The following is a 14,992-nucleotide window of genomic DNA, read 5'->3' on the forward strand; positions in this document are numbered from 1 at the left end:
GTAATTGGACCTGCTGAACGTTATGAAAGCTGCCTTATACCGATGGAACTTCATAATCCAGATGTGACTGTGATACCTGTTCAAAAACTGCCAAACAGGATACTGAAATTTTAGTCAAAATGGTTCCAGGCTTGTGTGCACATCAAAACAAACTAATAAACTTGGCTAAATGCTCTGATAATGCTTTCATTTTAAGAGGCTTCAAAAACTGGAGAAAGGCTCATGAAATTTGTTTCTCATGAAAAGTCAAGCACTCATAAATTTGCAACATCTAACATTCATTTCAAAAATTAACAAGAAATTACACGGTCAAACTTGAACAAAGCCAACCGTGATAATCAAAATAAAGCAAGGCATGCTTTGCTTAAGATAATATCTTCTTTGAAGTATTCAGCCAAGTGTTGGCAATTCGAGGAAAGCATATGATGAGGGCAACTTGTTAAATCTTCGACGTGAAGATGTGCATGAGCTAAGAGTTTGATTGAACAGAAAACACAGCTTCGCCGATGCTGAAATCCAAAAATGATATTTTAAAAACAATAAGCCATACGGTTTTGAAAGGCATAATGAAGAAAATTAACAAAAAATCTAAGCAGTTTGGAATAATTATTGAAGGTACACAAAATATTCAAGGTAAGGAACAGGAGGTCATTTGTGTTCGTTATGTGAATAATTATTTTGAAATTGAAGATGTTTTAGGAATCTACAATATAGACAGTACAACTGGTAAATCTCTTTGTCAACTGATTCTTGATGTAATTCTATGCCTTCAGTTACTAATTCAAACTCTTCGATGCCAGACATATGATGGTGCAGCTAATATGGCAGGTAAACATCGTGGTTGTCAAGCAGTAATAAAGAAGATTCAGCCTCTAGCCCAATACGTGCACTGCGGTGCTCATGTTTCTCAACTTATAGCTAAGTCCGTTCAACAAGCTTCATTTATTAAAAATGTTCCCGATTTCGTGAATGAATTGGGGAAACTATACAGTACATCAGAGAAATTTAAGCACGCGTATTTATCACAATATGATGAAGAAAATGAAGTATCGTTACCACGCTCCTTAAAACCTGTGTGCCATACTCGATAGCTAACACGACTTCCTGCAGTCAAAGCCCTTCTTGAAAATTATCAGATGTCCTCATTTCTTTACAAGAGACATCAAATGTGTTTGGCACCAACATTGCATCCAGAGCTAATGGTATTCTTACGTGTCTCTCTACGGGCCAATACGTTCTTGGATTGCATGTTGTAGTTCCGTTACTTTAACTCCTTGAAAGATTGAACAAATCTTTTCAAAGTATCACCGTCAATCTAGGTGGATTGTTGCGTAGTGTCAAACTGGTGCAGGATGAGCTAAAAAAAAATCTACGCAAGGAAGAAAAATTTCAGGAGCTGTTCAATACAGCAGAAAAAAATGATTTATCAACTCGATATTTCTTCTTTGGAGCTATCCAGGCAACTAAAACTTCCTAAAAGATACCAGGACGAAAATGCTTTAAAATATCAACACTGCACTGTTTTGGATCATTGTAGAGTGCAGTATTTGCAGGTAGTGGATACTGCAATAGCAAATTTGAAAGATTTTTTTTTTCACAGGATTTGGCAGATTGTGAAAAACTGAGCAGTATTTTACTCAACAGAAATTTTTGTGCTGAAATGATCAGTATCCTGAGCTTGATGAATTTTCTTTAAGGAACAAAATACTTTTTTATAGAAATCATCATAGTGGATCATCTCCCGAGGATCATCGTAAAATATTTGGTAAAATGCAACCAGCAGTTCATCGCATGTTTCCATATGTTGAGCGATTGCTCAGGCTACTTTTAATGTTTCCAACCAGTTCTTGTGAAGCTGAAAGATCTTTTAGCGCTCTGCGGAGACTCAAAACTTGGCTGCGCTCGACCATGACTCGGCAAAGGTTGAATTATATTGTAATATGCCATGTTCATTGAGATGTTTAGGAAAAAATTAGTTGTGAAAAAGTGGCTAAATTGTTTATTGACGGCAATGATGCAAGATATAATACATTTGGAAAGTTCTAAAAGACAATAATTTTACTTTATATTTTTTATTTAAGCGCATATGTTTTATTATTTTTTTTATTTGATATAACAAATTCTTTTTAAGCTTATTTTTTTTATATCTGAACTTCATTTGAATATATAAAATTTAATTAGCATAAAATTTTACTTATGTGACAGGGTCCGGGGAAGGCACCATAAGCAATACGAACATGCTCCTTTTAAGATGCAGCAAATGTTGGTATTTTCAACGTAAATAAGGCAAGGATGTACATGCTGACGCATGGAAGATTCAGTCAGAATGTGTAGAGAGCACAGTATAAGAGGAGTATAAAAATATAGAGAGAAGTAAGTATTAGAAGGCGGGGGGGGGGAAAGAATATACAAGGGAGTGAGAGGAGGGAGAAATTTAAGCAAGGTCAATTGACTGGTACTAAACAAAAGCTGTATTGGCTGAATCACAGAATTTAGTAAGGTAACTGGTATTTGAAAGAAAGATAATTTGGAGGGGAGATATTTTAGTCAGGAAGAAAAAGAAAGTGGGTATGAATAAAGCAAGATAGAATGAGGAATTTAAGTACGGTTAGTTGACTGATGGCATTCAAGGGCTTTCTGGCCGAATCACAAAACTATGTACTTGTAAGTTTAAGGAGAGAGAGGGTTGGAGAGGGAGTTGAAATAAAAAGAAAGAACAACATTTTTAAAAGGTAAAGAAAAATACGGAGAGAAGTGTTTAATTGACAATAAAGGAATTAAACGGGAGATATATTGTTGGTTTAATATATAGTGGTATTGAGGGTGGATAAGAAGGAAAATTTATGAAGTTTAGGGGAGTGGGTTTGTAAATATTTGTATTCTGAGAATAGATTTAGTGACCGATGTTTGCAGGTGAATATTATACCGCTGCGTTCATTAAGACAATCCATGGATTGCAGAATAGCCGAGACCTCGGCTATGCAGAGATCACTCTTGTTATTATAGCTGTTGTAAAGCTTGGCGTGGGTGACTATAGACCACGAGAGAGTGTAAGGAGTTGAATCAAGCGTTAGTTTACTGATAAGTTGGATGTACTGTTGGATTTTGTTTGGAACTTGAGCTGGAGTAGTAGCTGTTCACTCTAGCTTTGAAGGTGGTGCTACATGAGCCGATATAAATGTAGTAACAGTTGGCACAGTTGATACTGTGCACTTATAAACAATATTTTTTGTGAGACAGCCGTTATCTAAAGGACAAGAGGTTGGGCATCTGAAGTTTTGTGGGTGGTGTTCCGGATGAACTTGTGAGGGGATTGCTATTTAGTGTGGAGTTGGTGTTAGGGTTCTTATTATTGCTGGCGTTAAGATTAGTATTTGTTAAGGAGTTGAGGGTGGTGTTGCATAATATAATATTTATTGTGTCTGGTGGAATCCTCGGTGTTGTCTCTATTTTTACAGGTGTCGTTGGGCGTTGTGGTAAATTTAGGGATCGGATGTTGCTAATGGGGGCGATTTGTTTTGGGTTTATATGTATGGAGCTAGGGGTTATTTTGAGTTAATCTATTAGGGTTGAGGTTAGCTGGTTGTGGATTTCTGAGTTTCTTGTTAAGAAACCAGGTAACTCCGGCAGTGTTGGTGGTGGAGGAGTAGGACAATTTCATAGACTGGGGGTTAAATAGTTTTCTTAGGGGGCTAGATTCGGGGAAATGTTTTTCGAGTAGGACGAAGAAGAGTTTAGGTATTCGAGTCTAAACGTTAAGGGTGAAGGAACCAAATACCATCCCAGGTTCTAGTTCATTTATACATACATACATACATACATACATACATATATATATATATATATATATATATATATATATATATATATATATATATATATATATATATATATATATATATACATACACATATATACATATATATGTGTGTGTATGTATGTTATATATATGTTATATATGCGTAATGTAAATATGTATATACGAATGTGATAAGTATGTGTGTATAAGTGTGCATATGTATATGTAAGTGTGCGTATGTGTGTGTAAGTGTTAGGTAGGAAGACAGATTGAATGGTTTTATTTTGAAAGAATCTGAACAACAATTGTCAGTATTAGCAATAGAAAGAGAAATGGCGTTGAACTTTTGGTGGCAGACGAAGGGAGAACAGAACAATGAGCGTTATAATTAGTGTGTTTTCTTGTACAGGAAGAATATCCCATGGCCACTGCAAGGTAGTTTTGCTCTTTGACTCCGGTAATCAGATGAGACATCGGTCCTCGGGCATAAGCAACAACATCCTTGCCACCATGAGTTTCAGCTGCCAAAGGAACGGCACTTTGTTGTAGGTAATTTTTCAAAGCTAGAAGATTAAAGAGAAAAAGAAAAACGAAAATTAATTAATGAATAAAAACATATAAATTATTTAACACGCATGTATACACCCACACACATACATACATACATACATACATACATACGTACATACATACATACATACACATATTTATATATACTTATAATTTGTTTGTTGAAAGAATTAATCTTAATAGATCTAAAAACAATGCTAGACCAAGCATAATATAAATTTGTTTAAGAAAAAACTTGATTGTGCCACTGGATACATAGAAGTTGGTTAGCTCATTTCCATCTTTTCTTGTTTTATTTATTAAGGAAGGACCTTAGAGGGGATTTTTGGTCTCCTACAGTAGGTATACGCTGGGGGATTTGGCTGGACGGTGAATGTCAATTTTCACTCATGATTGCAAGTCGACATGCTACTCGAAATGCTTTAGCACTTTTCAAGTCACCACATAATGTCTGATACTATATGTCCACGCTAATTGATATATCTCATCGTGGCGGATAGGCTATGTGTCAAAGGATCAACGTCTTTATTGCATATTGTAGCCTCATAGCAATAAATAAAGAATTTTGAATGTCTTAATCTCAATATCCCAGAATGTATCAGGCAAATAATATACCTAAATGGACTCGTTTGCTACTTTCAGAAATCATTTAATCTATATATATATAAACTTGGAAATATTCGCTGCGACTTTGCGTTGATGAAATGTTTCAAATTTTAATTTCTCAACGTAAACTTCTTAACAGCAAGAGGGAGAGAGGGTTATCCTGTATGCACGCCAACAAATATGTGTTTAAAAATTACAGTTAAATTAAAAGTTACTAAAATTATAAATTGATATAAATTGTGTGTGTGTGTGTGTGTGTGTGTGTGTGTGTGTGTGTGTGTGTGTGTGTGTGTGTGTGTGTGTGTGTGTGTGTGTGTGTGTTTGTGTGTGTGTGTGTGTGTGTGTGTGTATTGATCTGGCACTCTGTCGGTTACAACAACGAGAGGATCTTTGTGGTTTGAGTAGTCACTGCATGCCGAAATCTTTAACAAAAAATTTTAATGTAGCACGTAGATGTAATTTGTGATGGTGAATCTGAGTTTGTAATTCATTTATTTCAGAGAAATTTTGCGAATAATTTTCAGAATTTTCAGCCATTCAGAAAACAGCGTGTTCGCTGCCTGGGGGGGGGGGGGGGGGGTATGTCGAAACATTAGAAATAACAGTGAAAAACATTAAAACATGCGCGAGCAAATTAAATATTTAAAAGCTACGAGCAAACGAATTGCAGTTGCTAAAAGTAACAGTCAAAACAACGCTTGAAATATTTATTAGTTAACAAATCTTTATAGCGTTCTCAAATGGAATTTTTACTGTTATGAAAACAATTATGGAACACGTGGTGGTTACACTCCATGTGCGTATGTGCAGCATCTTTAGTTACTATGGAAACATAGTTCTTTGTTAACAGTTATGGAACACATGCTGGTTACACTCCTTGGGGATCTAGTTAGTTTTATTCCCAAAATCTGCATTTTTTAAAAGGAAGTAAAAAAATCTGAAAATCGGTTATATTAATGCAGTTTTCCACGCTTATTCCTGAGAAACTATGAACTTGTGGAGAAAAAAAATTGACGAAAAAGGTACAGACGTTCAAAAATCAAAAACACTGTATTTTTAGCCAATAATGACAGAAATTTTCTGCGCTGTAGCGTTGTCAACTTTAAGGTTGTACCTTGTGAAATGACCTGTTCATTGTAGGTTTTAAATAAACAGAAATACCTAATAGTGTCAACATGTATCATCTTACAGTTTCTTTTGTCTCTTCATTGATTTCTATAGTGTTTTGTATGTTTTTATTAATTTTTTAAAAATTTGCTATATTGATATATATTTGTATGTATGTGTTTGTTTCACATTAGTTTTTACAGCTGTACTTTATGAAGCCGTTGATTTCTACGCACAGGAATCAATATGAGTTGCGTATTTCAGTATTATGTATACTTGTCATGTATATGTGTACATCCTTAATATATATGTGCATGTAGATGTATGTATTCATATATAAGTTTATATGTACATTTACGCATTCATATATGTGTGTGTGTGTGTGAAAAATGGGCGTCTGTCTCCAAAACTCCAACGCTGAGTAATGTTCTCATGTTTGGATTTGTGAACAACGATAAAAATAATCAATGTATTACCTCACGGAAAAGGAAAAGTGGGGTGGGCAGGTTTCCTTGATTTTGTTTTTAATAATTTTTTTTTTGTTTCATACAATGGAAAATTTCCTCAAAATTTCTCTCTTTCACATCCCACCCCTTAATTATGTGCCCTTTTTTCCTTCCGTGTCATTTAGGAAATAACTATTCTGATTCATTCTGCTAGCTTCAGCTCCACAGGGTTTATTATTTCTACCTCAGCTGGACCCAAACCTACCAATTACATTACTTGCCCACCACACGTATATCTTTACCTCCACATCTCAAGAAGGGGTGGAGGAGGAGCACACGACCGGGTGATTAATAAGTTCACATCATAATCCTGACATGTTAGTGTTGAGTTCAATCCAACTCCATCACACCTTGAACAAGAATCTTTTAGCCTAGTTTTAGTTTGATCTTTTTTTTTAATCTTCAACCCAATTTGGGTTTGAAAGAAGGGACAGTGCCCACACCCTTTATGGACATCTAGATGAGTGAGGTTAATGGTTAATGCCATTGGTGTTCCTTGTAAACTTTCGTAAACCAATATCTGTTGGAAAGATATGAGCAGGGTGGGATTTCCTGAGGGAAGGCATTTTGAGGGGGAAAAATTGAGCATAGTGATAAATGTGAGGCCTTGTAGGAGTGGACATAAGAGGGATGATGAGAAGAAAAGAGGCAAGTGGGATGGGACCGCTTGAGAGGAGGTGACGTGAGCTCAGTTATGCCCACACCCTTTATGGACATCTAGATGAGTGAGGTTAATGGTTAATGCCATTGGTGTTCCTTGTAAACTTTCGTAAACCAATATCTGTTGGAAAGATATGAGCAGGGTGGGATTTCCTGAGGGAAGGCATTTTGAGGGGGAAAAATTGAGCATAGTGATAAATGTGAGGCCTTGTAGGAGTGGACATAAGAGGGATGATGAGAAGAAAAGAGGCAAGTGGGATGGGACCGCTTGAGAGGAGGTGACGTGAGCTCAGTTAGCTGCAAGGAGCAGAAGCCATATAGTACAGTAGAAATGGCAGAAAGAGAGGACACAGAATGTCTGTGCATCAGAGGATGGAGCACGTCTGTGCATCAGAGGATGGAGCACGTCTGTGCATCAGAGGATGGAGCACGTCTGTGGGTGACTTAATAGTTAATCTGTCAAGTGGCCAAAGCATTGGGAGCGAAATTGGTTAAATAGAAACTGTATAGAATCCTGCCAAATGAAGTACAACTAATTTAAAGAGCCAACCTAGTCTCACATCAAATATGTAACCAATAAGGGGGTGGGGTGGATGAAGAAACCTGTGATCCACAGCGACCCACAGTTCCCTGTCAATAGAATTATTCATCTGATATTTAGTTTAATTTTGTTTTGATGTTCCACAATTTATTCATCGAATGGTGTATTTTTCTTAATAGTTGAGAAACATTCAGTTGAAACATTCAGTTGAAACTCTGGCTATGTCCATCATGTGTCACACTGATTCTGTCCCAGAATTGCATTAAGGCCACATATATCTATGGAATACTCAGCCAAATTACATTATTAGATCCTGGACCTGTAATTAAAAGGCCTAACCATATCACACTGGGTTGTACTGATTCTACTTATAGATTGTTGTGGGTACATGTGTGTTGTGGTATACCCAGCCAGTTATATATTAATATAATGTGTAACCAAGACGTCGAGCTGGCAGAAGCGTTAGCATGCCGGGCAACATGCTTAGCGGTATTTCTTCTGTCTTTCGTTCTGAGTTCAAATTCCGCCGAGGTCGACTTTGACATTTATCGGGGTCGATAAATTAAGTACCAGTTGCGTACTGGGGTCGATATAATCGACTGGCCTCTCCCCAGAAATTTCGGGCCTTGTGCCTTGAGTAGAAAAGAATATGTGTAACCATAAGACTACCAGCTGACAGAATCATTAACACACTGGGCAAAATGCTTTACATTTTGGGTTCAAATTCCACCTAGGTTGACTTCAACTTTCATTTTTTGAGGGTTGATAAAATAAGTACTAGTTGAATGTGTAACCAGTTCGGTTGATCATACAACTGGAATGATCATCTTAGAAACAGATGAAGATCCATTTCCTTTAGTTTTTGTTTACTTATACACATCAGCAAATGAGCCAATGAGGTAATCTCTGTGTGGTTCTTCAATTTGCTAGAAATAACAGCCAAATCTCCCTCACACTATGCTCTAACATTTTAAAAATGAAGGACACATTAAATAATGTTCTACATCTTCATTGAAAATACAGAATGGCTCATTCTGGCCTGGCCTGGGTTTAAACTGACAGGCATTCGTTGCAATCATTGCGAGTGTGCTGCCAGTACAAATTCCCACGAACAACTTTTTTACGCATGTTGTGCCTAGATTTACTGCGCCTTTTTTTTTTTTTTTGTAGGGATAACACTCTTTTCTTGCAAATAATTTACTGCATCCATCTCTATTTTCAAAATCTCCTTCAGAGTAGTACAATTAAATGGCTTGAATGTGGATGCGGCCATTCAAAGCAACAGTAAAAACAGAAAAACATAGGAAAACTTCACGAAATATATATAAAATATATATATGAAAACTATATGAAAAATAAATAAAATATTAAGGCAATTGGCGAGAAATATGTACAATAAAATTCTAAATGATAAATACAAATTTTTCAGAAAGTTATTTAAAAAAACCCAAAAGAGTGATATGCACAAACAAAACGTGCGAGTGAAGCAAGGTGCGTGTGAAGTGAATCCCATAGTGTGAAGAATCAACACAACGTGCGGTTGTCATGGTAACTAGCTGTTAATGCCTCGCTGTCTGCTGATTGGCTAAAATTACCCAAATTTTCCCAACTTTAATTCCAAATAACATCAGATTCTTTAATTTACGAGATAAAATAATTAATTGAGCGTAATCAAAATTCAGAACTGCGTCGATACGCCACCATGGATATGTGTCTATTATGTATGGATGTCTCCATATGTGTCCTTGTGTGTTTGTGTGGAGTATGCGTGTGTATATGTGTGTGTTTGTCCATATTACTTATGTACCTATCTATCTACTCAGCTATCTATTTGCCTGCATTTCCATTTACCTACCTACCTATATATATATATATATATATATATATATATATATATATATATATATATATATATATATTCGCTTACATAACAGCCTACTAACAAATCTACCTATGTATGTATAAACTGTGGGTATTTGAGTATCACTACCTTCTATGTGTAACTCCTATTTAGTACAGAAGATGTTTCGTTTATGAGGACGTACTCCTGTATTTCTCTAAGTATTGGACCCTTCGGGTGCTTGGATAAAATGTGGATGTCAAGTGTGCCTCCATGTTAGACTTCGGTATGTTGGTAGAGTATAGAGGACTGTTTTCTTGTTATAATGTCTCAAATGTCTATTTAATCTCTCCGCAATGCTTCTAGATGTCTCACCAATGTAAATCATGTTCTTGTCGTTACAAGAACCCTCTATGCACCTTATATTGTAGACTACATTTCTATATGCATATATATGTATATATATATCATGGGCTCTCCTGTCGTTAGACGACGTATGAGGCTTCGGCAATCTCTTGCCGAACAATCACATAGATGATTTGTGTATAGCGATCAAATTCCCTCCATCAAAACGACATTACTTGTATAGGTGCCCCGTATACTACATGTCAAATGACAAAAATGATCGCAGAGCAACGTGAAATGAAGTGTTTTGCTCAAGAACACAACGCAACGCCTGGTGTGGGAATCGAACCCATGAACTTGCAATTGTGAATGCAATACCCTAAACACAAAGCCACACATATATTCTCCGAAATGGATGCGTCGCGTTCAATTAAATAATAAATACTATATATATATATACATGCATATATGGGCACAGGACGTCACCAACGGTGCAAATAATATGAAATACGTAAACACGAGAAAAAAATGGAAAACAGGACAAGTTAACACAGAGAAATGACCTTTCATCAGTTGTCGGCTGTCGATCTACTTCTCATTTCGAGCATTCAACGACAGTATGCTCCAATAAATTCGAGCATTCAACGACAGTTGCTCCCATAAATTCTAAAATGAAATTTAGGATTTATGAAGGGTCAAAGTTGAGAACAAAAAAATTATAGTGGACACATACAAGGAAACCGAACGGAAATGAACTTGGTGGGTCGTTAGACCAGAACGAGAGGAAAATAGTGAACGCTGGGAGAAACATTTTTTGAAAAGAGAAAAGATAGGAGAGATGTATGTATGTATATAAAGATGTGTGTGTGTATGTGTGTGTGTATATATATACTTATACATGTATATATATTATAATGTATACATATATAAACATACACATGCACACAAATATATATATATATATATATATATATATATATATATATATATATATATATATATATATATATATATTATGTACACATAAACACACATAAACACATGTATTAATGTGTGTATATATATATATATATATATATATATATTATGTACACATAAACACATGTATTAATGTGTATATATATATATATATATATATATATATATATATATATATATATATATATATATATACTGAGACCCCCTTCGGTCATGATTGACCGCGGGATTGCACCAAGAAAGTTACCCTTCCAGACACAAGTCCGGGCAAGGTTGTTTATGGAAGACTAGCAGTCGCCCATGCATGCCGGCCTCCCCTCTCCACGCCACCAGTGTTATCCAAGGGAAAGGCAAAGGCCGATTCAGCTTGGTACCAGTGACGTCGCAACTCATTTCCACAGCTGAGTGAACTGGAGCAACGTGAAATAAAGTGTCTTGCTCAAGAACACAACACGCAGCCCGGTCCGGGATTCGTACTCACAACCTCACGATCGTAAGCTCGACGCTCTAACCACTAAGCCATGCGACTTCACACACACATACACACACACACACACACACACACACACACACACACACACACACACACACACACACACACACACACATATATATATATATATATATATATATATAAATGAAATATTCAAACACTGAGATTTGAAGTTAGATGTCACTACTGTTCATATCATCGGTGGATAAATTCAAAATTTGATGATATATAAATATATATATATATATATATATATATATATATATATATATATATATATATATATATTATATAATATATAAGATACAAAAAAACAAAGGGTAGCAGGTCTGGTATTACACGTCCAACAACTATTTCTAAGGGTCTGGGGTTACGTAATAATGTTGGCAGATGCAGTTCGCATAAAGTCAAGATTATGCAACCAGTGGTAGATGCATACAAGCATTAGGTAAATCCGGCCTCCGTCTTCATGATGGAGAGGTTGTTTTTCTGTGTCTTTTTACTCTGTGTAAATCTGCTCAATTTACGTATAAATATCTACATATTTATACACGAATATTTATCGTCTGAATATCCTCAGTCTTTGTCTCCCTCTATTTATATGTATATGTGTATGTCTATATTATATATCTGGCCTAAGCGGTTTCATTTGTTTATTTGCATCATTCTCTCTCACTTTCTCGTTTTTTCTCTCTTCCTTTCTCCTTTTGGTGAAGAATTAGGGTCTCTCTGTGTCTGTCCTACGTGTACGTTTTGTAGTATTTAATGCATTTACATGTGTGTGTGTGTGTATATATATATTCTTTTACTCTTTTACTTGTTTCAGTCATTTTACTGCGGCCATGCTGGAGCACCGCCTTTAGTCAAGCAAATCGACCCCAGGACTTATTCTTTGGAAGCCTAGTACTTATTTTATCGGTCTCTTTTGCCGAACCGCTAAGTTATGGGGACGTAAACACACCAGCATCGGTTGTCAAGCGATACACATATACGACGGGCTTCTTTCAGTTTCCGTCTACCAAATCCACTCACAAGGCTTTGGTCGGCCCGAGGCTATAGTAGAAGACACTTGCCCAAGGTGTCATGTAGTGGGACTGAACCCAGAACCATGTGGTTGGTAAGCAAACTACTTACCACACAGCCACTCCTGCGCCTATATATATATGTAAATATAATATGTGACAAATATTCGGTAGCCATGATAAAACTCTGAGTTTCGGATGTCGCGGCGGAACCCGCACCGGCATCTCTTCAGTTATCGAACCATCAAAAAATGCTATGGAAAAAAAATCTTTTTTTTTAGCATTTTTTGATGGCCCGATAACTGAAGAGATGCCGGTGCGGGTTTCCTCCCCGACATCCGAAACTCGGAGTTTTATCATGGCTACCAAATAATTGTCACATATTATATTTACAGATAAATTCCTCTATTTACATGATATCGCGGTCTCTTTCATTCTTTTGTTGTCTTACCATTACTATCAGTGTGTGTATATATATATATATATATAGAGAGAGAGAGAGAGAGAGAGAGAGAGCGACAGACAGACAGATAGATAGATAGATATATAGATAGATAGATAGATAGATAGATAGATAGATAGATAGATAGATAGATAGGGTTATAATTCAAGCTGTGTCCTCATGATGCACATCTATTAAGTAATAAAACATGGGTAATGGAGAATAAAATATAAATTTTTTCTTCCAGTTTTCTGTTTATATGTATGTACAAAGTTGGCCAAAAGTCACCTGACAGTAAATCAAAACCATTTAATTCCAAAATTAAAACAACAAAATGTTTTATATCAGACTTCGCTAATAAATAGGGAAATATTTTTTCTTTTCTCAATATATATATATATATATATATATATATATATATATATATATATATATATATATATATACATATATATACATATATACATACATGCATACATACATACATACATACATACATACACACATACACACACATATATATGAAAAATAGAGAGATAAATAAATAGATATGTATATGTATGCATGCACACACATATAAATACATGTGTGTGTATGTGTGTGTATGTGTGTGTATGTGTGTGTGTTTGTGTGTGTGTGTGTATGTGTGTGTATGTGTGTGTGTGTGTTTGTGTGTGTGTGTGTGTATGTGTGTGTATGTGTGTTTGTGTGTGTGTGTGTGTATGTGTGTGTATGTGTGTGTGTGTTTGTGTGTGTGTCTCTGTGTGTGTGTCTCTCTGTGTGTGTGTGTGTGTGTGTGTGTGTGTAATGGCACATAGCTTAGTCATTAGGGTGTTGCACTCATGATCGCAAGGTCATGATTTCGATTGCTAGACAGGTTGATGCGTTGTGTTTTGGGGCAAAGCACTTCATCTCAGGTTGATCTGCGTTCACTTCGACACCTGACGCGTGGTATACAGTTGACCTGTTCAGAGAACGTCGATTTGATGGTGAGAGTGAGCTAATGTACAGCATGGACATTTGATCACTATAAACAAATCAGTTGTTCAGGTCTTCGATAGGTATCCATCATATATATAACATAACTAGTTCGAGAACTCTTTGGTTCCACCTTGTATATATATATATATATATATATATATATATATATATATATATATATATATATATATATATATATATATGTACCAAAACCGATGCTGGTATGTTTATGTCGCCGTAACTCGGCGGTTCGGCAAAAAAAAAAAAGCTAGAATAAGTAGTACCCTTACAAAGAATAAGTCGTGGGTCGATTTTTTCGACTAAAACCCTTTAAGGTGGTGCTCCAGTATGAGTGAAGTCAAAAGACTAAAACAAGTAAAAGAATAATAGAATATAGTAATAAATTGTAAAACCTATCCTCTCAAATAAGGAAAAAAACCTAGTCGTAAAAGAAAAACTCGTAACACGAACACATATGTATGTATATGTGTGTTTGAGTGTGTGTGTGTGTGTGTGTGTGTGTGTGTGTGTGTGTGTGTGTGTGTGTGTGTGTGTGTGTGTGTGTATGTGTGTGTATGTATCGCTCTCTGACAACTGATGAAGGGTCGTTCTTTATGTTACTTGTCCTGTTTTCCATTTGTTTCTCTCGTTGTTTGCGTATTGAACTCATTTATTTTCGTATTTCATGTTGTTTACTGTTGTTGACGTCCTGTACCCATATATATATATATATATATATATATACAGACATAAATGAATATATATGTATGTGTGTATATGCGTGTGTGTAAATATATATGTATGTATTTATATATATGTATGTATGTATATGTATATGTATGTATATATATATATATATATATATATATATATATATATATATATATATATATATATATATATATATATATATATACATATATATACATACGTACGTACTTACGTATGTATGTATGTATGTATGTATGCATGTCGGTGTTGTTAATCGTAGATCAGCCTATCTTTCCTCTTTCATGTTGGAAAGGTCAGCGTTTATCACTGCCGCTGACCTCCATCCCAATCAGGACATTTTGTGTTAAGTCTTAACTCTGGAATGCAATAG

General features: G+C 35.6%; 2 protein-coding genes across 8 annotated transcripts in view; one reads left to right on the forward strand and one right to left on the reverse strand.

Moving 5' to 3' along the window:
• The first annotated feature begins 566 nt into the window (after nucleotides 1–566).
• LOC106874418 (zinc finger MYM-type protein 1) lies at nucleotides 567–1,956 on the forward strand. The gene is made up of 2 exons (XM_014922144.2): nucleotides 567–1,090; nucleotides 1,845–1,956. Exons 1-2 carry the CDS (start codon nucleotides 567–569, stop codon nucleotides 1,954–1,956), a joined length of 636 nt encoding a protein of 211 aa, XP_014777630.2.
• Nucleotides 590–14,992, reverse strand: part of LOC106875430 (alkaline phosphatase) — a 204,497-nt gene continuing 190,094 nt past the window's right edge. For all 7 annotated transcript variants that reach the window (XR_016238239.1, XM_089341195.1, XM_089341196.1 and 4 more), the window contains one exon: nucleotides 590–4,362. Coding sequence is in view for 6 of the 7 variants with exons in the window: in XM_089341195.1 (XP_089197321.1) it covers nucleotides 4,079–4,362 (284 nt within the window). In the remaining variant the exon portion in view is untranslated. The remainder of the gene's footprint in view (nucleotides 4,363–14,992) is intronic.

The sequence above is a fragment of the Octopus bimaculoides genome, chromosome 24 (genome assembly GCF_046866305.1).
Source record: "Octopus bimaculoides isolate indiv1 chromosome 24, ASM4686630v1, whole genome shotgun sequence".
Classification (NCBI taxonomy): domain Eukaryota; kingdom Metazoa; phylum Mollusca; class Cephalopoda; order Octopoda; family Octopodidae; genus Octopus; species Octopus bimaculoides.